Source organism: Canis lupus, chromosome 28, assembly GCF_003254725.2.
Source record: "Canis lupus dingo isolate Sandy chromosome 28, ASM325472v2, whole genome shotgun sequence".
NCBI classification, from domain to species: domain Eukaryota; kingdom Metazoa; phylum Chordata; class Mammalia; order Carnivora; family Canidae; genus Canis; species Canis lupus.
This window is the reverse complement of record NC_064270.1, coordinates 29,769,410-29,794,808: the sequence shown is the minus strand read 5'-3', so window position 1 is coordinate 29,794,808 and position 25,399 is coordinate 29,769,410. Positions and strand designations below refer to the sequence as shown.

General features: G+C 55.9%; 1 protein-coding gene across 5 annotated transcripts in view; it reads right to left on the bottom strand.

Moving 5' to 3' along the window:
- The window catches only part of GRK5 (G protein-coupled receptor kinase 5), a 212,199-nt gene that overhangs the window by 7,556 nt on the left and 179,244 nt on the right, over positions 1–25,399 (bottom strand). For 4 of the 5 annotated variants that reach the window (XM_025467402.3, XM_025467403.3, XM_035707738.2 and 1 more), the window contains 9 exons: positions 20,731–20,831; positions 18,890–18,982; positions 14,272–14,335; positions 13,233–13,373; positions 10,547–10,737; positions 8,133–8,170; positions 6,339–6,428; positions 4,652–4,860; positions 255–392 (listed from right to left, as the gene is read on the bottom strand). In XM_025467402.3, coding sequence (XP_025323187.1) covers positions 255–392; positions 4,652–4,860; positions 6,339–6,428; positions 8,133–8,170; positions 10,547–10,737; positions 13,233–13,373; positions 14,272–14,335; positions 18,890–18,982; positions 20,731–20,831 — 1,065 coding nt within the window. Of the gene's footprint in view, positions 1–254; positions 393–4,651; positions 4,861–6,338; positions 6,429–8,132; positions 8,171–10,546; positions 10,738–13,232; positions 13,374–14,271; positions 14,336–14,573; positions 14,697–18,889; positions 18,983–20,730; positions 20,832–25,399 lie in introns of those variants that run through there. The other variant, XM_025467408.3, reaches the window with a different exon arrangement.

Below are 25,399 nucleotides of genomic sequence, written 5' to 3'. Positions count from 1 at the left end.
GGCTCCCAGCTGGGGTGCTTAGGAACTCTGGGGAAACTGCACATCCCAATAGGCCTCGGTCTCCCCACCTGCAAAGTGGGGGCCGTAGAAGCACCTGCACCCACGAGCTGGTGTGAGTGCCCGCCACGGTGCCGGGCACCAGAACCGCGCTGTGGCTGTCCGAGCGCTAACACCCCTGTTCTCGCCCACCCACGGGCCCCAGCATGGACGTAAGCAGGTGCACAGGCTCAGCCTGGGCTCAGGGAGCGACTCACGTCTGGAATGAAGGGAGGGTCCAACATCCCGGCTTCTAAGCGCTTGAAATTCATGTTCCTGAAGAAGGGGTGTCTCTTGACCTCCGCAGCCCCCTCCTCCCGGCAGCCCAGTCTCTGCTTTGCATCTTTGGTGAGCAGCTGTGACAAGAGAGCCCCGAGAGGTCATGCCTGATGGGCCTTTCCTCCCGGCTGAAGGCTCGGGGGGGCTCAGGGGCTTCGGGCACCTGTGCTCATCTCCTTTCCCAAGTATGCCCCTGAGGACACGTCCCTCCTCCAGCCTCTGTGAGCCCGTGCCACCCCCAGGCACCCAACAGACACTGCCCAGCCCGCTCAGACCTTGCTGCAGTGTGGTCCCGCACTCGAGGCGCGCCTAGAGGCCTGGAGTGGGCAGGAGGGCAGGAGTCCCGTCTGTCCTCCCCGAGGGGGTCTGCCCCAGGACCTGCTACTCCTGGTGCCACTAATGTTTGCCGCATTGCTTTACCTCTCCCACTACAGGCGAGCTACAAAGGGCAAGGACCGTCTCTGTGGGCCTCACTCATTCCTTTACTCTGCTCCCAAGTACCCTGTAGACATGTGCCTGGTTGGGGCTGAGAGGGAGGAGGGGCACCGAGCACCTGGCCTCAGCAAGATCATGTTCAGAGGACCCATCAAGGCAATACAAGTACGACACCGCAGTGGCAGGGGAACACAAACTGGCTGCCGGCTGGCTGTCCGGGAGGCTTCCCAGGGAAAGGGCAATTGCAACAGGCTTTCCAGAAGTGGGGAGGTGGCACTGTGCCAGGAAAAACAGGTGGTAGAGACCTGCAGGGAGGGCTTGGGGAACACCTGTCTCTGAGTCAGGGTGAAGGATGAGGGTGCAGGGGATGGGATGAAAGGGGCTTGCTGGGGAGAGTGCTGGAGGGTCTTGAGGCCAGGTTAGGAGGACTCTGATCTGGAGGTAGTGAGGAGCCACAGATGGTCAAGGTAGAGGAGTGTCTTCATCAGAATCAAGAGGTGGGAACGTTCATAGGAGAGGAGGCTGCAGTAGAGACAGCCAGGCCAGATGCCTAAAGGTGTGAGTGAGGCAGGGAAGTGAGCAGGAGGGCAGGGGGGAGGGGAGACGGGGCTGGGAGGGGGCGGGGAGGGGCAGGCTGGGATGCTGGAGGCCCACCAGCTGACCACCCAGCGCCAGCCCCTCCGCCACTATCCAGGTGTCCCGGCCTGTGCTTCCCTCCCCCCGGCGCCACTGAGCACTGCACCTGGCATGCTGCTGGACTCACTGCTTTGAGATTAAAATCAGGGTGGATGGCCTGCACCCCAGAGGGAGTCCCGTCCCTCTTCCCCCAATACCTGGCCCCCTCTGTGTGCTTTCCTTCCGCACGCATTTGCTGCTAGCTGTGTGGGCTGGGGTTGCAGTGCACAGCCAGTGGGCAGGCGGGCCTCCTGGGCCTCACAGTCTGGAGGGGGAGGCTTCCAGGAACCATTCCCCGGTCCCCCCATTTCCCTTCAAACAGAGGAATCAAAGGCAGCACCGGGACAAGCACCAGGTCACAGCCTAGAAAGGACTGAGCCATGAGAATCGCTGTCAACCTGCGGCCCAGGCAGGTTTTGCCCAGTGACCTGGTGGCTCCGGGCCTCAGCTTCTCTTCTCTAGGGGTTCTGTGTTTCCATAAAGGCTCCAGGAATCGGCTCTGCTGGGCCAGGTGCTTCCCTGTTCTGAGAAATCAGAACTCCTTGGGTAGAGGCTGGACCCTCCCAGCTGTAGACCCCAGGGCCTGCAGGGGCCGGCCACACAAAGACAGGGACAAGGACCGTGAAGGCCAAGTGGGCTGGGTGGACCCTGCCAGGCTACCCATCAGCTCCTGCGGGGGCCCAGGGCTGAAAATCCAGGTTTTTATGTGAAATCTCTCCAACTTTAAATCTTAGCAATGAACTCGCCATTCACCTCTTTCTAAAACACTGTGCAGGATGAACACCCACTGACACGCTGCCTGTTTGCAACCCTGACATTGGGTGTCCACCGGGAGAAGCAAGAGAGAGAGGTGGCAGTGAGCTGGGCGAGTGGGGCAGGCAGGGTGGGCTTCCTGGAGGAGAAGGGATGGGCTGGAGGGCTGCTGAGGCTGAGGTGGCTGAAGGGCCAGAGGGAGGGCCTGAGGGGGGAGCAGTGCTGGGTCTAAGGACTGGACCAGGGGCGCCAGGGCAGTGAGACACACGAATTTCTGGACCCCAGGGCAGTGGAGAGAGTCTTGTGGCTGCCAAGATGGAACGGGGGAAGCAGCTGGCGGCTGGGGACCAGCTTCCTTGCTGTTTGTGGAGCGGCCTTCTTAGACAGGCAGGGCTGGGGCTGCCAGAGTCTAGAAACAGCCTGATGTGCCCAAGCCTTCATGGTTTCCTTGGAGTCAGGCCCTGCTGTGTCCCCAGCTGGCACCTCTTGGAGGGGACAGGGCAAGCCTGGCTGCTGGACCAGACCGGATGGGGTGAGGGGTGGCCAGGAAGCCCCAAGACTAGAATCCTAAGACCTCATGGTCATGTCTGAGAGGGTGAAGCAAGGCCAAAAGGCAAAGGTTCTTCCAGCAGAGAAAGATGAGGGGACACTGGTTTGACACTTGACACCATGGGCCAAGGTTGGCCCAGGGCCCCAGGCTCAGCCGCCACCTTTCCCTGGGTGGCCAGCAGGGGGCAGCAGAGGGCCGGCAGTGCCCCTGGTCCCGGAGCCCCAAAGCCGCACCAAAGACAGGGGCAAGGGAGGGCAGGGAGGCGCCCTCTCCGTCCTCTCAGCACGTCCCATGTCCTGCCCCGGCTGCTCTGCTTCTCTGAGCCCCCGCACCTGACTCGGGACCTCCGGTGATGCTCTGACCACGGCTGGTCATCTCCCTCTTCTATCCCTGCCGGGCTTGGTCCCGCCGGAGAGACGCCTTGCCTCCACAACCACGTCTTATGGGCAACCCCCCAACCCTAGTTTTCAAACATCCTTAGAACCCCAAATTTCCACCCACCTGGCTTCTGCCTTGCTCATCCTGTCCCCCTCCCCGCTGGCTGCTGTGACACCTGGATTCCTGGGAGGCCCAGGCATGCAGGCGAGTGCCGGCTGCAGGCCAGGCCACAGGCCGAGCGGCCTGGGTGTGTCTGCGTGTGAACACGCCATCCCTCCTTGAGCACCTCCCACACATGTGGAAGGCAGATCTATGGTTCCTCTTTTTTGGAAGTGGTCAAATGGAAGCTCTTGCCCCAAATCCTTCTTCCCATGGCTCTGTGACATCAGACTGAAGCTGGTAAGAGGAAGGGGTCGAGCAGCGGGTAGATGGCTCCCGGAGAGGGGCCTCCTCAGGGCGAGGAGCTGCGCCACCTGGTTCCCGGGCCTCTAACAGTGCAGCCTGGGCTGTTCTGGAAGCGGAAGCGTGGCTACTTTAATCAGCTCCTGGGGCCAGCTCTTCGTGGTTTATGTACATGAGTCAGGGGTGGCAGGGACGGCAGCCTCACCCCTGCTCATCTGCGGCTCCAGGCGCAGCAGTGCCCCAGGGAGAGGAAGTCTGTGGCTCACGGGTACCCGGAGCTCAGGCCCTCTTGACCCCACATGGCCACACTGGAGGGCAGTTGCGGGGGGTTTGGGGGTGCAGCACCACTGCGCCTGGCATTGGAGGGAGGACAGCCCAAGTGGACACAGCAGAACTTGGGAGCCTGAGAGCCAGCAGACACTGGGATGCGTTCCCCCCACCCCCACCCCGACAAAGCCTCTGGCCAGGAGCGGCCGCCTGAGTGGAGGGGAAGGACAGCGGGCCAGGGGTGGATGCACTCCCAGCTTCGCTTTGGATGGCTCCTGTCACTACTTCCTCCATCCAGCTTCCCCGCCCAGCCTGTCTAGGCGTCACTCCCCACCTGCGCCCTCCCCGTGGACGGCCAAATCCCACTATCCATACACTGCTGTTGGGCAGGACCTGGGCTAGTGCGGCCAGCGTTCATGTAGTGGAAGGAAAACTCGGTTGTAACCCACTCAAAGGCTGAAAAACATCACCAGCCCACCACCTGCCCGGCACCTGCCCGCCTTAGCCTGTGCCTGGGGATCCAGAGTTTGAGGCTGCAGGGGGCCAAGGTCAAGGGCAGGGGATGCCCCTGGATCCCTTGGGGAATCAGCTGGAATCACCTCCTTTCTCCGCTGCGCCGACCCAACAAGATGGATGGAGGGTATCTCAGCAGTTTCCCTCAGCCCCTCCCCTGGTCATGGAGACCCCACCCTGCTAAGCACCCAAGGCCACAATGAGGGGTGCTCACTCCTCTGGCTTGGGAGCTTCACTCCTCCTGCCCCAACATGCCTTGTCCCTGTTCCCTTCAGCCTGTTTGCTCTCCTCGGCTGGAGGCAGGAAGGGAGACGCCACTAGACCCAGCCCAAGGGGGGAGCGTCTGGCTCACCAGGAGCTCACCATTTTGCAGATGGACTTGGCCTCCTCAGAGAACTTCTGGGAGTAGGTCTCCTCTGTCTCCAGGACCCGGCGGTCCACTTCTTCCCGCTTCACCTTCTCTTTGCGGCCCCGGAATGGTGACTGCCCCTCGATCATCTCATAGATGAGGCAGCCCAGACCCCAGTAGTCAGGGCTCAGGCCGTATCTCTGGTTGTTCAGGACCTCCGGAGCTGAGAGCAGAGAAGCGGAGCAAGGAGAGGTGAGAGGCAGCTGGTGGCGGGAGAGAGCTGGGGCACGCGGGGCCAGGGCTGTGACTCACACCCATGGAGCCTCAGGGCATCTGCACCCAGCAGTCATGGTGTTGCTCACAGAAGGCTTCAGGGCAAGGACATGCTTCCTCTGCCATAAACACCGTCTCCTCCAGGGCACCTGCCCTGACTGCTCTCCTCTGTGCTCCTAAAGGGCTCTGACTGTGGCTTCAGAAGCCTGACCACAGTGGATGGAAATGGCCTCTTCCCTTGCTGTCTCCCCCACTAGAATCTGAGCTGCTTTACTCACTGCTGTGTCCCTACTATGTGACACCTGACACATAGTAGGCGCTACACACACATTTGTTTCCAGGAATGAAAGTGTGTCCACCCAAAGTAAAGATGATTTTAAGTTTACCTAATATTGAAACAGCCTCTCACTATGGCTTCCCTACTACTTTGATAAAACGAATCATAGATTAACCAAAAAGTGCAAAAAGATAAGTTTCACATCATCAGGCAGGTCACAAACATCCAGAGGCAAATGCATCCACACAGGTGCCAGTATGCATATAACAGAGGCCCTGCAGGTGCGTGCAACACTCCGCACAAGAGGAGACACAGGTGTCCACCAAGATGTGCAGATACATCAATTGACTGTTCTATCATCTGTCCGTCCATCCATCCACCCATCCACCCATCCATCAGCATTGGCACGAGTATACACACAGCTACATACATGTAGATACACACCCCACAGGTTCCCAAATGACACGCAATCTGAAAAGGACCTTCTAGCGGCAGAGACAACATACAGAATCCTATGTGAGTGCCATTGGCATGAGCCTGGCAGAGGACAACATCCCCAGCTCTCAGTGCTTCCTGGAGCCCCCTACCTCCTGGGGCGAGAGGACATGTGTGTGAGGTGCCACGTACAGGGAAGCCCAGGGGATGTGCTTCATTGGAAGGGGCATTCCAGAGGACCAGATGTAGCTCTGGGTCTCTTCCCTGCAGCCCCAGGGTGACAGTCTTGAAGCAGGCGTGCACAGTGAGGAGCTGGGGGCAGCACACGGAGCCTAAGGCTGGTCTCTGCTTAGCAGCGAGCTTGGTGACACAGCAGGTCGTGCGCTCCTTTCTGGACCTTTCCTAGTGACCGCTTTCCTGAACGGCTGCCTGCCAACTCACCAGCCCCCTACCTTCAGATCAGCCTCCCCCGAGCAGCACTGTGCACCAAGCACTGACCACTGATGCTGACAGTGACTTGGCTTTGAGGCGCAGGTGGGGCTGGGGTGGGGGGGTTCAGAGAGCTGTTAGGCAGGCTGAACCCTGGGCCCTGACATTCACCCCGACCCTGGCTAAAACCTCCCACTGCCTGCTGTGGCTCTACTGCTGGTCGTAGTTGCACAAAGAGGCCAGCGGTGCCAGAGGTGGGCTCAGGGAGGGGCCACACCCACACTCACCCATGTAGCCGACCGTGCCCACCCGGCCGCGGATCAGGTCTCCCTCGGGGATCTTCACGGCCAGACCCAGGTCTGAGATCCGAATGTGGCCTGAGTGGGGAGAGCAGAGTCAGTGGGTCCCTGGGATGGTCGTGTGGACGAGTGGCCCACCCTGGGCAGGGCCACAGACCTGCCGTGTGCCCCTGGGCAAGGCACACAGACTCTCGGCGTTTTTACGTGTCCACGAAGAGGGGCATCCCAGTCAGCCACCTCAGGGCGACTGCAGACCCTTGAGGAAGTCCAGGTGTCAGGGGAAGTGGGTCAATCATTACGTTTCAGGGAGAAAACATGAAGATAGGAAAGGATGCCTGCATTTGGCTGGACGATGGCCTACTCATAAAATGCCCTAATGGGCTTTTTGGAAGGCTGAGATCACCAAGTTTAAAACGCCTTGGCCTGATTCTGGGATTGCTTCATGGGAAAAATGTGAGATTCTCCTGAAATATTACAATTTGCTTAAGGGGAAAAATTATAAAGCAATTTGGAAAGCAACTCCCTGTCCTCCCTTGTTGATCTCCGGAGGTCCCTTATGTTCTCCCTTTGGAGAAACAGTGAAGTTGTCTGGGCCTTGGGGAGACAGAGAGCTGGAACTGAGTCCAGGACTGACCCCAAAGCCTGAGATGACACAGTACTGAGCGCCCAGTCTCGTTGCCTTGCCGGGCGGCTCACTCAGGCAGGGTCACGGCCACAACTGCCCCCCTTCCTTGCCCCACAGCCTGGACCCTGGTGTGGATTCCCTGGCTCAGCAGCCCCTGACAAAACTGAGGAGACGAGAACACACGAGCTCCAGCCATCGGGAAGACCAGGCATGAGCACAGTTCTAAGACCAGCAGGAAACAAGGATGCCGGGGGGCACTGGGCTCATCCAAGAGCGGGGGCAGGCCTGGGGCTCTCTGCCCACTCCTCCACACGGTGACATCCCACTCAAACCTCCTTCCAGGTCACCTAATGACCTGGCTCCCCTTCTCCCTCCCCTCTGCCTGGGGCTGCCTGGTGTCTGAGGCAGTCTGGGGGGACCTCTGGTTTCTGGTCTCAGCTCCCCACTGATACTGCTGGGTGACCTTGGCAGATTGGCTCCTCTGAGCCTCAATCCTGTCATCTGTCAAATGGGCACAGGGATGCTGGCCCTGGCCCCTCTGCGGAGAAGGGAAGATCTAATCAGATAACGGGGTGTGAAAACCATTTCCCAGGTGTGTGAGGCCAAACAGTTCTGAGGGATTACGTAGCTGCTCATAACCTACATGTGTGTACACGTGCGTGCGCACACACACACACACACACAGAGGAAAAGAGCGATGGTAATGCACAAAAACCGCGGAGCACACCTAGAGCTGGCTGTAGCTGGTGAAGTAGTTTCCCTTCAAGCTGCCCTGTTGGAGCCTCACTACCGCCCCCACCCACCCTCTGAAATGGGCAGAGCAAGGTCCCCTATTTCCATTTCATAAGCAAGGAAGATAGGGTGCAGGGACATTGTGTAATAGTTACTTGCCCAGGATTTCTGAAATTCCCAACTTCTCACAGTTGGTGCTCTCTCTCTGTCTCTCTCTTTTGGCCAAGCTACGCTACTTCTTCACCAAGTACCCAGAACTGGGGAGAGGGGATGGGTGTTGATCCTCCTCGCCCGCTGTCCTCCCACAGCCCCGTGGCTGGGCCTCCAACAGGCTCTGCTGGGAGGCCTGTTGCTCCCTCTGGGTTGTGAGGCTCATCTTGGCTACAGGGCAGGAAAGGGATCTCCCAAGCCGCTCCCCAACTTACCATAATCGTCTAGCAGGATATTTTCGGGTTTCAAATCTCTGAAAAGGAAAGATGGCAAGTGAGTGTGGGCATTCTGAGCATCAGGGCATGGCATCTGGGCAGTCCTCTTTCGGTGTTTCCTTCTAACCTCCTGGCTCAGGCTGTCTGGTCTCTCTCTGGATCCAGACAATCTTGGACTAATTTCCCTCCTCCCAGTATTTAAAACAAATGCCGCTGTTGCCAGGCACCTTCCTGACCCTGGAGAGGACTGGGAAGGGGTCAGGCAAAGGCCAGCCCCGGCTCCCGTCCTCATGCTGCTGGCACCAGGAGGGGAGACGACTTCTGGTAGGTGTGGCGAGAGACCCCTCCAGGCCTGGGAACACCTGGAGGCCACAGGATGCCCTGAGATGCCCTGAAGGCAGAGTGGGGCCTGGGAATTGGAGAAGTTACTGAGAACACAGCTCCAGCTGTAGAACTGGGGCAGAGAATTGTCGAGGAGGGACCCCTATTGGGAAGGGAACCCCTGGAGCCTGGCACATCCCCCACTCCAACAGTTACAAGCCTGGGAGAAAGCACAGCAGCGAGGCACAGCTGCAGGTGTGCCCCTACCCTTCTGTCCCTCCTGTCCCTTCTCTTTGATGACACCATTGCTGTTCATAAGAACACGCTCCCCACCGCCACCCCCACTGCCGGAGAGAGGCAGTGGAAATGTCTGGCTTTACTAGTAGCAGGTTCTCTCTGGGGTAAAAGAACAGCCAATAGGATAGCGGGTGCAGCTCAGTTAGGCCATTAGCATCTGGATCGAGGATCCCATTCTCAACCAACTGGCTTTGCTTATTTAACTGATGGCAGCTGTCCTCACGGGAAATGGTGACTGTGTTCAACTCCAGTGGGGCAGCCAGTGGGGCAGCCTCACAAGGTGATAATGGGTTTGTACATAGTTATTTATTACAAAACACTTTGCCACTCTTATTTAATTGGCATTCTGTTGATGTGTTAACAATTCCAAATAAGGGCAAGAGCCGGTACCTAGCAAGCCAGCAGCCACAGGGTTGGAAAGATAGCTGGCTGGCAGGCACCGGCCAGAACCCAAGCCCGCAGAGAGGCCGCGGTGGGCGGTGGAGGCCAGGGAGGCCCTGTGGTTCCCTTCTTCTCGAGAATAAGGGCTAGAACTTGGAAGGCCGCCTTTCTTTTTTGTTTTAAGTGAAAAGCAATCAAGTGGAGAGTTCTTTTTTTCAACCCTTAGGGAATTTTTTTTTCTCTTCTCACTTGAATGAAAACAGAACAAAGGCCTAAATGTGGAGATGGAGGGGGGACAAGCAGTCATCAAGACGGTTCCTTCTTGTTTTCAAAACCTTCTTGGACTCCCCAAGCTCATCTCTGCCAAGAGCTGTGTGGCGAAGGTCTTCATACTGGGGTGTGCACGCCCGCTGGGACTTCTTGTGTGCTGCGGGTTTCAAGAATATGCATTTCTAGGTCCTCCACACGAGAATGCTCTATTCTGGCGTTCTTTGGGGTCTCCCCTCCCACTTGCCCTTTCTCACTGGCACAGATTCCAAGTGACAGAAGGAGACCAGGCTCCTTCCCGCCTCTATGACTTCAGTGCCCTGCTCCAGAGTGTAAAATCCCCTGGGATCCCGCTCAGAAACGGGTTCTACTAATAATCATTACAACGGCAACTCAACATAAGTTATTTTAACATTTAAAGCCTGTGGTCAAAGGAAATTTTTTAAAAAGTCTTATACATATTCATCTATTTCAGAGCTGCATGCTGATCAACGACAGACTTTTAGGGGAAAAAAAAGACATAATAACATTCTGTGGGGGAGGGAGAGGGTGGAGAAGAGAATGACAGAGAATCCCTCACCTTCAAAGAATTTTCATGCATTTTTAAAATGGATAATGGTGGAAATCACTTTGCTACAGCAGATTCTACTGGATACCTTTAAAAAGTGATGTCACTGCTCGGTTTCAAAATATTACCCACTATGTTAACACATGAACTATTTCAGATGTTTCTGTAACGTAGAAGGGCACACAGGTTTTCAGATTTCCTTGAGGGGCAGTGAGACAAGTTTGTAGACCACTACCTGCGGAATCCATAAAGGCAGATGGAGTGGGATGGACCGAGGTCAGTTCTGCTGTCCCTGGTGGTGGTGACCCTACTAAGTCTTCCCAGGGCCCAGCTCACTGAGCTTCCTGCAGGCTGGGCTGGAAGAGACCGGTGGCCTTGGCCCGTCCTCATCAGTTCTGAGGGAACAGCACCTCAAATACTTGGCCCAAGTGGCTATCTCACTTACTTGGTCCAGGGTGAGTCTCTTTGGCAATGACCAGGCCCTGAATCCCAGGGCAGGGGTGTCCACTTGACTTAGGATGTGGAAGGTCAGCCCGCCTCTCAGACTCTGGTGGCAGGACCAGGCAGCGAGCCTGCTCACCTGTACACGGTGTTCTCCCGGTGGAGGTCTTCTAAGCCGCAGAGAATCTCTGCCGCGTAAAACAAGGCTCGCTCCTCGTCAAAGCCAGGGTTACCCATGTTGTAGATGTGGAACTTCAGGTCACCCCCGTTCATGATGGTCAGAACCAAGCAGAGCGCGTCCTTGGTCTCGTAGGCATAGGCCAGGTTGACCTGGGAGCACAAGACAGCACCATGGTGAGGGTCCGGCGACTGCCATCCACTACCACTCTTCTTCCTCAGAGTCCTTGAGGCTGGGAAGGGAGGGCTGGCGTGGGGTCCTCCACGGCTTCATGCTGCTGCCCTGCACCCAGACAGCCTCATGGCACCTCTGCCCACTGCCCATTGGCTGACGAAGGACTTGTACCTTCTGATACCTGGTTCTAGGTGAGGAGGCAAAGTGGGGAGAGCAGGCCAATATGCTGCCCTTTCAGGAAGCCTGTGTGTTTACATGTGCATGCTTCATTTGGTTAAGACTATGGGTTGCTTTGCTGGACAGTCCAGGAAAGCAGAGCCCAGAGGCCCTTCGGGCTGGGGTCTTATTACTGCAGGGATGCTGGGAGTGTGGTGCGGAGCTGGCCAGCAGGACTCTGTAAAGGAAACACAGTTTGGCAAAGACTGTCTCCTCTTGCATGCAGGACACGTCTGGTCAAAGGGACCATTAAGAGGGAGGACCTAGTTCCTTGTTGGTGGAGACCAGCTGCTCAGGATGGACAGAGGCCACGGGCTATGGGAGAGGCAGCAGGGCTGGGTCTGAGGCAAAGGCCACTGGGTGGTACTTGTCCTTCTCCACTTAGGAAGCCAGCCCAGATGAAATCTGCTCACCACGGAGCAGGCTGGGGACAAGCTGGCCATAAACTTGGATGCAAAGTCCAGGAACAAGGGGAGTTATTTCTGAGGAAAGCAAACAGAACGGGAGCTGAGCGCAAGGGCTCTGGGGACTGTGCTCAGTGCCAGCTGCCGAGCTGGCTCACCCTCTTGCACCTGCCCATGGTCACCAAGGAGGGGCTCCTGGAGGGCGCTGAGGGAACTCCCTGTCAGGGGCAGTGGACAGGGCACAGCTGAGGGTGGTCCATGCCCTGAAAGATGGGCCACCACATTTATCAGACACACAGCCCTTTCCTCTCAGGTAGCACCCGCCATCACCAGCCCGACAAGAGCCAGTACTGCCTCTTCATTAAATGATGAGGGTTCACTGGCAACATCCAGGCATGACCTATGGTCCTCCCTGAAGGGGGCTGACAGCTCAGAGGAAGGTTCTGGACTCAAAAAGGCCTATGGTTAAAATGATGGCTGGCGTTAGCTTCTAGCCCAGCCGCATCACACTCCCCAGGATGGGGCTGGTGGCTGGGGGCAGCCTGAGATGAGACCCAGAGGTGCACACCCCTGCCCCCTTGGAGGGTCACCTGATAAAACCACACCCTCTGGGTACTGATGAAAGTGCTAGGTTGATGGCATCTCTGGCTCTCACACACAGCTGGTGGGCGTTTAACCGGCACAATCTTCACAGAGAGCCTCTTGGGAACTGCTACCAAAGGGAAAATGCACACGCCCTCTGCCACCATAATTCCTCCACCAGAAATCCATCATCCTACGGACACATTCACGGAAATGCGCCAAAAGGATGGTCAAGGGTGGACACGGCAGCCTTGTTTGCAGTGGCTTAAAAACCAGAAATGATCTGTACCCATGGGGCTGGCTGCACAGATTATGGGTTATCTCCTTGCTGGACGGGGGCAGGGAAGGGTTCACAGCGTAAAAAAAAGAGGTACAGCTATAGGTGTGGCCACAGGAGAAGATTTACAATTTAAGGGGAAAGCCCTGCAGCCTAAGATGTCTGGTAGGACTCCACTGGTCAAAAATATTAAAGCCTCTGCATGAATCAGACCTGTTGGGACGGTTACCTGAAGAGGGAGGCTTTTATTCGTACTCTGTACCTCCCTGTGCTGTATGGGTTTCACCTTGTACAGGTGTTTGATAGTGACATGTGGCAGAGGGACTGATTGCTGATTGAACACCCGCGTCCTCTTCCATGTTTCCCTGCAGCTGGCTTAGCCCTGGCAGTGACTTGTTCTGGCCCATGGACTGTGGGCAGAGTGGGGGGCATCCCCATGGTGGAGGCAGTAAGGGTCCCTGGGCACATCCCCCAGCATATACTTTTAAGACTCCAGGTGAAGCACATGTAAGACGGAGAAGGGTGGTGGGATCTGGTTGGATTCCACGTGCGTGACAATGGTCTTTGTTGTGTCTGGCTACCTTGAATTGGAGGGTATTTTGTTACTGCAGCAGAGCCTGGGCGAGACATGGTAACACAATGAACCTCTCCAGGACACTGACTCTCAGGTCTCCCCGTGGTGAAACCAGCCTGTGGGGATCTGTGGAAACAAAGCTCCTTGGCTGGGCCCAGAGTGGGTGCTTCCATCCACTGGGGAGTTTGCAAGGTGCTCCTAGAGAACAGAGGCCTTGGTCCCACACAGAGGGGAGCCAGCCTAGTTTGAGGGATGGATGGAAAGCCCAGCTGCCTTTCTGCTGCTTAATCCTCTCACTGCGCTCCACTTCCCTGGGGGATGGGGACCCGGCACACTGGACGACCACCCCTTTCCCGAGGGACGGAAGCCCTGCTCACCAGGACCAGGAGGGTGGCCCGTCATTGGGCCCTGGCCACTCACCACAAACTGGCTGTTGACCTTCTCCAGGATCTGCTTCTCGTTAAGTGCCATGGATTCCCCTTTCCTCTTTTTGATCCTCTTCTTCTCCAAGCGTTTGCAGGCATACATTTTCCCCGTGGCTCGAACCTGGCAGGCACAGACCTGAGGTGCAAGAGAGAGGCCAAAGGTACGGAACAGGTGAAGGGCTGCCCAGGGTCCTCTGAGGCCAGGATGCTGGGAACCAATGTGCCAGAGCCTGGCCCAAGGGTGCTTCCAGTCCCGGGACCGGAGGAAGCCTGGACTCAGACCACTGCTGCCCCGGACCCTGCCTTCAAGAGCTGACCTCAGTGCCCCTTGCTTCTGTCCCTCTTCCCTTAGGTCTTTCCTAGCTTTTCAAGATATGTGACCAACTACGCCGAGATTAGATGACCAGCGGAGGGCTAAAGTGCTGGCCTTCTCTCAGAGGCAACTAGAGTTTCTCCATCCCCAGCTTCCACCCAGATGCAGCCGTTGCTAACTGGGGACTTCCAAACACCAGCTGCTGGTAAGAGAGGTTTGTTTTCGTGTCAGACCCCCAACAGCCCTGACTTTATCATTCAGCAGAATGGGAGCCAGGGCATGTGGGTTCTCGTCTTTTCGCTGCCACCTCTTTTCAGTTGTGTGACCTTGGCTGGGTCATTCCAACCCTCAGCTTTCTTCCTCCCTAAAATGGGAATAACAAGGCTTGCCTCGCAGACCGGGAAGATCAGATAAAGGACAGCAGCACATGTTAACGGCATCATGTGGCCAAAAGATGCTTGGGCCCCTCGTGCCCTCCACCTCCCTCCAAAGATAGCCAAGAACACCCGTTTCTCCCCTCCTGATGCAAACCCGGACTGAGGCTGGCTCCAGGAGCACCTCCATCCCACCAGCCTCCTTTCCCACCTGAGCGGAGCCTCTCCCAGGCCCCACGCCTCACCCTCCCTCTCCGCCAGGGGGCGCAGGGTGCCCGAGGCGCACAGAAGGGACCGAGACCGTGGGAGTACAGAATTCCCACCTGAAGACACGGATGTTCACTCACCTCCCCAAAGCCCCCTTTGCCTAGTACTCGGTACTGCCTGAAAGTGTTTTTGGTTACCGGTTGCCTGGAAAAAAACAAGAATCCAACATTGGTCTCATGGTGTTGACATGCAGACTCCGCACGAAACAGACAGCAGCACAGCATGCCCTCCAAACCAAGCCTGGGACCCTCAAGGACTTGCCCTGGGGCTGGGTGTTCAAATCCCCGGCCACCCGCGCTCGGCCCTTTGCAGCTTGGGACACGAGCAGTCCCCTGGCTGGCTGGCTTGGAGGGAAGAGCAGAGGACTGAAGCTGTCACGCACCTTCTCTCCCAGATGGAAGTCAGGTGTCGAAGCTTAGGAAGAAGCCGCGCCCTCTGCAGGGAGAAGGGAGGGGCCCGGGAGCCTCGGGTTCGGTGTCCCAGGGAGGACGCAGCACCCCTCCCGCACCTGCACCTCTGGTCGGCCCGCCCACCTCCGTCCCTAGGGAGAAAGGCTGCCAGCCATCCTTTACCAGGCACCCCCGCCCTTCCACCACCCAGGGCCCCGTTAGCAACCCCCCCCCCCCCCCCCCCCCCCGGCTCCACAATACTAGGAGATCCCGTCTGCCCAAAGCGGTATTTATGAAGTAACCATTGCTTTGTATCTCCCGGCCTCCCATTTTAATTAGCTAAAGCCGTTTATAATGTCTAATCAGACAGATCCTCTGATCATGAGGCAAGGGTGGGACTTCCCGGAGTAAATAAACAAACAGTCATCTAAAATTGCCTCGAGGAACTCCATGGTGCAGACAGCTTGGGCTTTTTCATCACAGGCCTGTTTGGTTAAAAATGATCCGCTTCCCTCACCCCCCAGCTTCTTTGAGGTGTAACTGAGTGGTATCCAGCGTGACGCTTTGCTACACGTCCACACCGGGAAATGATCGCCACAACCAAGCTAACTCTCTGTCACCTCCCGTCGTTATTAGCATTTTGCCTCTTGCCCTCTCTCTTCCCGGTAAGAACACTTAAGATCTACCCTCTTGGCCAACTGCAAGCATGCGACACGGTACTGTGAACTAGTCCCATCAATCACTACGTCAGCTCTCCAGACCTTATTTATCTTGCAGAACCCACTGGAACCTTACATCCCTTGACCTGCCTCTCCTTACATCCTCCACCCCTCCAGCCCCTGGCAGCTGCCCATCCACTCTCTGCTCCTATGACTGGGACATTATCTTAGAGTCCCTGTCTAAGTCAGATCATGCAGTCTGTCTGTGTCTGGCTTATTTCACTTAGCATAGACGTCCTCCAGGTTCCTCCGTGTTATCACAAACGGCAGGATTTCCTGCCTTTTTAAGGCTGAATAATATTCCATTGTGTGTACCTCCCACACTCGTTGCAGCATTAGTCACAAGGGCTAAGAGATGGAGACACCTAAGTGTCCTGGGACCATGAATGGATAAACAACAATCCGCTTTTAGGATGTCACACGTAGCTCTTGGACCTCCAGGACAGGACTCTTTCTGAGCATCCCCCACCCCACCCCAGAGGCCTGACCAGGGCCCACACTGGAGTGTGACTGAACTGGCCCACGTACTCGGGGCAGCTGGAGAAAGACCAGTGAGTCTCTGGTCACCCCGCAGCTCCTGAATGAACCTTCTGTCGCAACCTTTCTTGCTGCTGGGTCCTCTCTCAGGACAGCCCCGAACACCCCCCGCCCCCAGCCCGGGCTCTCTCCAGCTTGCCCATCTCTGGAGTTCACGTGCCCGGACTCACTCTGTCTCTGTTTCTTCAGGAGGGGGGCCCGGCTCCCTGATTATCTCCCCGCTGGGAGCACAGGGCCACCCTCCGCAGGACTCTCCACGGCCCCGTGTCCTGCACACGAGCGGCTGGGCTGCAGCGAAGCCTGCCGTGCGGCTGCCTCCGCCGTGCGGCCCCGGGAAGCGTTTCTACAGCTGCCCTCGAAACCACATGAAGGCGCCCGGGCCTAACAGTTTACGATACATGGAGAACAAACAGCCGGTCGGCATTACCACAGAGCTCCTCTGCTAGGGGAAATGAGGGTAATACAGTCTCCGAGGAATTTCTCGGTTAACCTTGGGAGGGAGAAAATCCCTTTAATATTTCAACAGTACAGCACGAACAGGCCATGATCTTGTTAGCAAGGGAAAAAAAAAGGAAAGGAAAGGAAAGGAAAGGGAGGAAGCGGGGTGCTGTCAGTTATTTAGGGGCATTTCTAGGCCAGGGTCCTGCCCTAGTGGCTTCCACACTTAATGCCCACGAAAGGGCCTAACTTCTTCGCAGTCAACACATGGATTTAAAAAGGCTGTTTCTCCATTTCAAGTGTTCAGTACAGACAAGTAAGATCAAAACCAGTGGCCACAGCTAAGGATTCTACGAGAACAGAGTGCTGGGTGGAATAAGGGTGAAGGACTTGATCGAAGGACCGTGGGTTCGGGTTCTGGCCTTGCCAGGTCCTTGCTGTGTGGCCCAGGGCCGATCCATCAACCTCTCTGAGCCTTCAATAAAACATATCTTCCGTAAAAGGATATTGAAAGGCATTTGCATCCCAAGGCTCTTTGTAAGCTGCTGTGTGTCAGATGTCACTATTAGAATTCTAAGAATAAAGGACACATCCCCTCTGGGGGTCTTTATGCTAACAGTCCCCATTGCCTGAAGCGCCTGGCCCAAGCACTAAAGTAATTCTCACACGGTAAGCCTTGGTTGGTGGGACTGTCCCCATTGTGCAGGTGAGCATGCTTAGGCTCAGAGGGGGAATGAGTTGCCCAAGGTCATGATGGTAAGTGATGGCCCTGGAGCTGGCAATCCCAGGCTGCCCGCTGCAGAGCTCACATGGAGGGTCTCAACCCCAGGAAGGTGGGCATGGATCAGGTTGTGTGGCACACAGCCCAGGGCTCTGGGGCAGTGCGGGAGGGTGGTGATGAATACGTCCCCACCAGACTGTCTGTCCTGTGATCACCAGAAACACGGGGGCCAGCCGTTCCTTCCCATACCAGACGCTTAAGGGCGACGCCGATGATCTCACTGACAGCCACAACTGGATCCAGCACTGGACTTCCTGGGGCCAGATGGCTGACCTTTCTTGAGCACTTGCCTTATTATACGCATGTACTACACTTACCTCACCTCGTCCACACCCAAGCCCTACAGAGGCAGGCACTATTATTATTCCCATCTCGCAGATAAGTTAACTGAGGTAAGGAGGGGTGAGCAGCCCTTCCCGAGGTCCCTCTGGAGAAGGCAGAGGTGGGACTCAGACCCAGGCTGTGGACGGGCTCCAGGGCCCTGAGTGGGATGTCTGCACTGACCCCTCACTTCTCTGGCTCTCCCAGAGCCATGACGTACATGAGTGAGGTGGCTAGTGGTGGCCAGTGACCACAGAGAAGACGGTCTCCTGCTCAACTGTCATTCCCACCAGTGGGAGTGGAGAGAAATGTCTCCCTAGTGGTACAGAGCAGGGTGTTCTCCTCTGGGCCTCCTGACATGGCCAGGGAAGGGTCATGGATGGGGCTTTTAGGGCGTCCCCGTCCTGTAGCTTCCTAAGCATCTGCAGGGCACCAGGCCAGCAAAAGTGGTGACAGGGAGAAGCAAGATGGCTCCTTGCTTTGCCCAGAGGGCGCCCAGATGCCTGAGAGTGCCAGGCCTCAGACACAGGGAAGAGGATGCTCCTGCCCTTGTCTAGCAGCTGAGCCCAACGTGGATTTAACGCAGGCATTCCCCTTGTCTGCAAATCCTGGAACGGTGTGGCGAGCAGAGCCTGGTGCTGGGGGTCCTGGACCAGGGGTCCCCTAGGCTACACTGCTGGCCTGCTGTGTGACCAGGCAAGCCACCATGGCTCTCCTTCCTCATCTGTCACACGGAGGCTGTATCTGTCAGGCCAAGTCACTGCCGTGTCTGAGAGCACTTGGCAGAGAAAAGGTAGCAAAGCATGAAGCGATGCTCAGTTTTACCCAGTATTGGAGATGAAAAGATAAATAAGAAGGAAACCCTGCTGCTCACACACTGGACAGGAAAACACAAGAACAGTGTCGATGAGGCTGAGGGGAAGCAGACACTGGGGCACTGCCAGGAGTGGAAATGGGGGACAGCTGTTTGGGAGGGCAACTTAGTGGTGCCTCACTGTTTAAAACCGGTGCTTTCTGATCCAGAAATTCCGCTGCTAGGGATTTCTATGGATGTACTTGAGAAAGTACGTGAAGATATATGTACAAAGCTATTAGTTATTTAAGGAAGATTGTACACAAAATTGAGAGCAACCTCCACGTCCATCAACAGGGGATTGAGCTAAATCAGGGATTTGCAACTCATTCAAAGAATATGACAGTTCCTTATTTGCTGGCAGAGGGGGAATGTGGTTCACAAAAGCAGTGAACCAAAAAAAGCAAGAGTAAGTAATATGTATTTATGAGTATGTGAACCTGCATATACACATATATATGTATAAGCACAGAGCATTTCTAGAAGAATAGCCAAGAACTTAATCAATAGGAGCAGGGTGGCTAATTTTATGTGAACCATGGACCCATGGAGGTAACTGATTTTTATGAGTACTCAGGTGGCAAACCTGTACCCCCTCCCCCTGCCACATACACACATTGGTACACACCTGTAGGTGGGCTGTGCCAGGGGAGCACTCACCTTTCCAACCACTTCCACTGGAGAAAGCGATCAAAATACATACTGTCCAGATACTCATGGAAGGGCTCTCCCTTCAGGTAGTCGTGGACAGACCTGGCTCAGAAGGAACAAACAAACATTTTAAAATCCTGATCTTAAGAGCAGAGCCATATGTATATATCCAGCAGGTTTACCACTGGCCTCAGAAACCCATCATCCTTCCGAAGTGACTGGCTGATTGTGTGAGCGCTTACTGGGTACCTGCATGGCTCTAGGCCTGGGGTAGAGCTGTGAGCATGAGGTTGGTGGTGTGATATGGGACAACCGGTAAGTAACAAACATCGGATAAATGCCTGCAGAACCATGTTATCATGAGTGAGGGTTAAATGAGGTCTCTGGGGGGACTTAGGTCTCTCTCTCTCTCTTTCTCAAGAAGGTACTCTTGAGATGCAGTGAAGACAGAAGAATACTTAACTGGGTACAGGGGTATGTATGTGGGGGGTGGGCAGAGCAGGGAAGTAGCCCCTGAGCAACCAGGCTCTGGATTGGGTCCAGGACCAGTGAAGCCACTAGGAGATTCCTATCCCCACAGCAGAATTCATGTGTCACCTGCTGTGGGCCAGGCCCGCAGGGTTCTGAACCTGGCTATAGGCAGGGATGGGTTCCTTCCCTTTAAAAAGTGGCGATGCTGACCAATATGGCCCAGGCACTTGGGACCTGTGGATGGGGGGTGGGGAGAGGGAGTGGCATGTACAGTGGAGGCATGTTGGACGCTGTGTCCTGCCAAACATGAGAGCCAGGACCAGTGCCAGGATGTCTACTCCCTCAGAGTCAGTGATAGCCCAGGGGCCTAACCTGCTGTCAGATCTGAACCTCAGCCAGCTCTAAGAGGACAGCAACCAGGTTTGTTTCTGCTTTGGGCGGGGGGGTGGGGGGGGTGGGAGGGGGGAGGCGTGTCTCTCCCTGGCACCTAGCAGGGCTTGGCCCCAAGTTGGTCCGCTCTAAACATCTGTTCTCGTCATGGGGCTCCCAGCTCTTCCCACAGGGCACAGGGGCACTGGTTTTCACGTCTTCCCCGCCTGGCTGTTAAGCTCCATGAAAGCCGAGACTGTGTTCTTGCTCACTGTGGTACCCTCCAGCACCTACCACTGTGCCAGGCACACAGCAGGTGCCCAGCTGTCTGTGGTGCAGAGGCTGAACAAGGGCACACAGCAAGCCCCAGACTCATCCAGCCGTGTGGGGCAATCAGGTTCTAAAAGGTTTTTGTGTGCATGCATGCGTCAGCTTACGGGGAATGGTACCTGTGCGGGCACATGCACGTGTGTGTGCCTAGTGGCTCACGCCTTCACAGTATATGTTCGAGGGATAGGTGGGGGCTTAACTGGTGTCCAGCCAGCAGCACATCCACCAACTGGTCTCATATTCCATTAGGATCACTGTACGGCCTGCAGACAAGGCAATGGGATGTGGCTGAGAGGCAGCCCCGCAGCCCCCTTCCTGCAGCAGTGCTACTCGTCTCTGGCTGGTGGCAGCAGTGGGAGCTGGGGGCCTGGGAAGGGCTCCCAAACCACCCAGACAGGGTCAAGTTTTTGCACATTCCTCTGTCTCAACAGCCTGGAGAGCCACTTGCTTTCAACACCCTTTGAGGCAGATGTTTTCTTTGGACTTGGCACTTTGGTATCTTTTCCCTTCCTAAGAAGTATACAAACAGCTGGGTGGCTTGGCTGGGGCCCCCGGGCACGGAAGACCTGCCCTGGTGCCCGGCGCTCCAGGTGGAGGGCAGGGGCAGCCTCTCTCCGGAGCCTCTGTGGCTGCGGAGGGGAAGGGCCTGAGGCCGGGCCCGGACAGGGAGGAGCACTTACTGCGCACAGGCAGAGAAGAGTTCCTTGGAGGGCCTCTGCAGGAGCTTCTTCTCCGTCTGGGAGACCAGGTCCTGGCCAACCTGGGCAACGAAAACGGGGGACTGGAAGAATAGAAGAGGACTGTCAGTGGGGGGCCGATGTGGGGCACCACCTCTCCCTCCTGCCCCCTCCAGGCCCTGGGCCCCAGGCCGCGTTCAGAGGTGCGCAGAGGTGGCTGAGCCAGAAGGCAGCAAACAAGACCAGACTTAGGGCTGCATTTCTGGCTTGGCCATATCCAGTCTATGCAACCTCATGGAGGTCACTTGGTTCTTCTAAGCCTTGCTGCCCTCATCTGCAGCACTGAGAACCATGTCACTGTGTCCTGGGCTTGTGGTCAGGCCCAAACAAGATGAGTGCATGGAGCTGCACAATGTGGACTGGTTGGTCAGCCAGCCCCCCGGGGAGCCTGCAGATGCCCCTTCCCGTGCTTGGCCTGTCTGCTCAGAGGGCAAGGAGAACAACTGCCTAGCCTCCAGGTCTTGCACGAAAGGGTCTGGAAGGGGCAGAAGGGCCAGCAAAAGGACAGCTCAGCAGCAAGGAAGGGGTGCTCAGTGGGCACAGCTTTCACTGACAGATGGGATCGAGGCCCAGATCTGCTACTTGCAGCTGTGGCACCTTGGTCTGGACTCAGCCCCCTGTTACCAGGAAGATATTCAGGAATAACAGTCTCTCCCAGAGAGCATCAGTGAAACCTTTGGGTCAGGCATGTGGCCCAGACCGTGGCACTTGGTAGAGGCGTGCAGTGAACATCATTACTGTCATTTCCTTCTTTATTGCGAAGCTGCGGCGTGGGTGTTTCAAGCTTGAAAGGACGGTTCAGAGAGTTTCTGAGTCCTGCCCAGGAGCAGCACCTCTCGGAAGGCCACCTCTAGGAAGGTGCTGGGACCCCCAGAAGCCAGCTCACCTGCCCCCTTCCTCCGATCATTCACCCTCCACCACCAGCTGGGCCACCAGGTGGGTTTTTAATAAATTATAGGGCTGAGTACATTGCCAGCAGTGGGCTCAGAGAGATGGGATGTAGATGTATCATTCTCCTCCAAAGATGCTGAAATCTGAAAGGCTTGCTTTTTTTCCTTTCAGCTACTGAGATGGGACTATGGAGCGGATTTCCCTGCTAAGCCCACTGGGTGTCGTCTGTGGTGGTGGCGGGGGCACCTGCAGCAGCAGGACCCCAGTGAATGAAATCGGTGGCTCACTTTCTATTCATCATGGTTCTGAAAGCCTGAGCGTTCCTGAGTTCCTTCCTTCTTTCTTCTCTTAGGCTCTGTCCCCCCTGGATTGGGCCTCAGGGGCAGCCAGGGTGAAGGTAAATGCCACTGGCTCACCCAATTATGCCACACAACAGGCTTGTTGACCATCACCAACCCTAGGTGGTGGTGGCTCCCTTCCACCCTCTGTGCCTCCCTCCACATACTAAAAACCTTGATGAGAGAGACTGCAGAAGAGCAACCTGTGGAGCACCGACTTCTGAGCAACTGACCCTCCTTTTGTAGAGATACTTGACGTTGCAGAAGAAGCCCCAGACCAAGAAACTGGAGCCCCCGAGCTTCTGGGGCCATTGGGTGCCTCCATCTCCCCCTCTGTTACACAAAGAAGCTGCTGCAGAGATGCCCTGCAGATCCTCCCAGAACTGATGGTTGGGGGCTTTGCTTCTAAGACTTGGGGGACTTTCTTAGGAATTCTGACAGCTGAATCTCTTGGAGATCAGTGACTCTGGACTACTTTAGAGCAACCTAATACTAGAACAAACCTGGCCGTGGGCAAATTTGCTTCACGAGAGCGGATGGCCACGCTACCTTGGTTTGAAGGGCCCAGTGCCTGGCCCAGAACTGCTGCCCACTGTACGTATGTTAAGGAGTGACATGAGACAATGTGTTGAGCCAGGATGTGACTTGAATCTGGGAGGAGTCAGCAAAGACCAAACAGAGATGCTGGGTGGGGAGGTTGTGGGAAGAAATCCCCACTTCTCGGACCTCAGAAGAGGCACCTGGGTTGCTCACCTGTATGCACTCAGTTGCACGACTGTTTTGTCATCAGACTCCACCCACCCAAAGTGGGCCAAACCTGGTGCTAGGCACATCGAGGGGGTGTTAAAGGTGAAGCCCATGTGGCCTGACTCCCAAGCACTTTTTCTCCAGTAAGACAGGAAGTACAGAAATCAGGTAACATCCTAATGGGAAGTTCTCTGGCCTCTCGAGGCTATATGTGGTGATGTATGAAAGGGGCCCACTGAAACTCAGTGGCTCTCAAAACCCCCTGCCCCTTTTTTTTGTAACCAGCAAACTTTTTTCCTCCTCCAAATGGAATTTATCTATAGACTATTTAAAACCAATGGGTAGCACTAATTTGCCTCTGCTGAAGGCCAACTATGGTCAGGCATTGTGAGAAATATTTTATATGCATCATTTCATCTAATCTTCATCATGGCTCCACAAGGTAAATACTATTATAATGCTCATCTCACAGATGAGGAAACAAGTCCAGAAAGGTTCAGTCATTTGTCCGAGGTCACCCAGCCAGTAAGGGGATGTGAACACAGGTGGGGTGGGTGGGTCTGGAGGGAGTCTGGTTGAAGGTGGTGGGGTGTCTGGGCCACCTGTGCCCTTCTCACGCACTCCCTGTCTCCCAGGAGCCCCTCTGCCCCCAGGGTGAGCAGGGCAAGGTGCATCCCTCCAGCGGAGGCAGGAAGAACTGAAATGAAAGATGAAGCCGTTCAGGGCAATGAGCCTGATTCAGAGAAGGAAATCATTACAGGGCGGGGTCACCAGGGAAAGACCCTGGAGGACAGAGTCAGAGGCAAAGCAGAATTTGGGCTCAGACCTCCAGCCCTCCCGGGCCTTCCCACGGAGGACCATACTCTGCTTCCTCCTCAGGGGATGGGAGGGGCTGCCCAGGGTCTAGACAGGATCCAGCTATGTGCAGGGAGTCACACCACTCTCATTCTCTGGGGTGGGTTGGTGGGAGGGCTCTGGGGACGCTGCCCACGGTCAAAGCCCTAATAGGAGTTAATGAGTGGGTAATAGTGCGTTTGGTTTGACGACCATGGGTTTAAGCTCAGTCTCTGGCTCAACATGAAGAGATTAAGCGTTTCCAACCAAACCCCCTTTCAAGTGACTCCAGAGAGTAACGCCTCTGCCAGTACGGGAATAAGAAGCTGTTGGCCAGTTTAAGCTGGGAACTGAAACCCAAACTTGCCAGGAGGGTGAGAGGAACAACTGTCCAGGGGACGTTTGCAAATTGCATCAATGGAATTGGAAGGTATTGATCCTTTCCCTCGGGTTCAGAGAAGTCGGCTTCCAAGGGAGACCAATGAGGAAGGCTCTTCCTAGCCTGGGTGCGAGGTCTAATACATCGTGGAAGATAGTGTCCCCCGACACTGAGAGCCCTCTGGGCTCCGCACAACCACAGCCTGCTGCAATCCATCCCCTGCGGCTGGAAGGCAAAATTCCATGGTTTCAGATCTCATTCCAGGAAGCGAATCCCTTCTGGTCCCAGGAGGCCTGTGAGGTGGGCCAGGGAAAGGAGGGCTGTATCCTTGGGGCCAGGTGGGCTCTGGACAGGAGTGTCACCCCCACCGCAAGAAGGCTGAGGAGAGCCAGGAGAACTGTGGTTAGCACTGTGGCTCTTTCTAGCAGGAGCTGTCCCTCTGGGGTGAAGCAGAGGGTCAGGGTGGGGAGAAGGCTGGGGACCATCCTCCGTGTTAAAGACATCTCCCTAATTTCTAATCAAACAAAAAATGCCCCTATAGGCCCTTAGATATTGGCAGGGCTGAAAGCGGCCAGGAGAACAGGTCTCGGTGGAGGTCTCTGCTACAAATTCCCCTGGGGCCTGGGACCCTCTCAGGCCAGCAGTACTTTGAAGTGACACTTTATTTCTTTGGTCACCAGATGATTTCCTCAAGTAGTTCCAGACAGCAGGCCTTGACTTTTAATACCACAGTGTGAATTTAGGCACCATGTTTCCCTTGAAATATGTGGAATTAGCTCTCGGTGGGACCGAGAGGAGGGACCAAGTTTCTGTGCTGGAGGCCCCGCCATGAATACGTGGCCTCCTGATGGTCTGGGGCACGGAAGCTAACCAGCTGGCCAACCTCGATGTGCTCATATGCCCAGCCCGGCCAGACAGTCCACTCTGCTGACAGTGAAGAGGACCCCCAGATGCTCTTAAGGATTGCTCTATGACCAACTCCTGGGACAGCTTAAGACAACAACACGTACCTTGGGGACACGGCCTTGAGGACACAGCTCTGCCTGCTGGGGGCTGCTCTCTCCTCTTGAGCCAGACTGACAAGACACACCTTGGCTTCCTTGAGGAACTGCAGGCTGCAGGGAGCCCCTGCCTTGCCCCTGAGATCACAGCTGGATCACGAATCTGCACCTGCTCCCCTCTTTGGCTAAGGCTCCTCTCCACCACTTCCCCCCAGAGCTGCTGGGGAGCAAAGGGGGCGTTAAAGCTTTATCCACTGTCCGTGAGTGTGTGCCTTCACTCACAGGGGAAAGAACCTGCTCCACGTCCCTTCTCTGGAATGAGATGCTGACCTTAAATCCATCTCCTGTACCAGAGGAACTTGGGCCCTCACCTGGGTGGGGACAGGCAGCCGGCATTCGCAGCTGGTAGGACAGACAGCCCA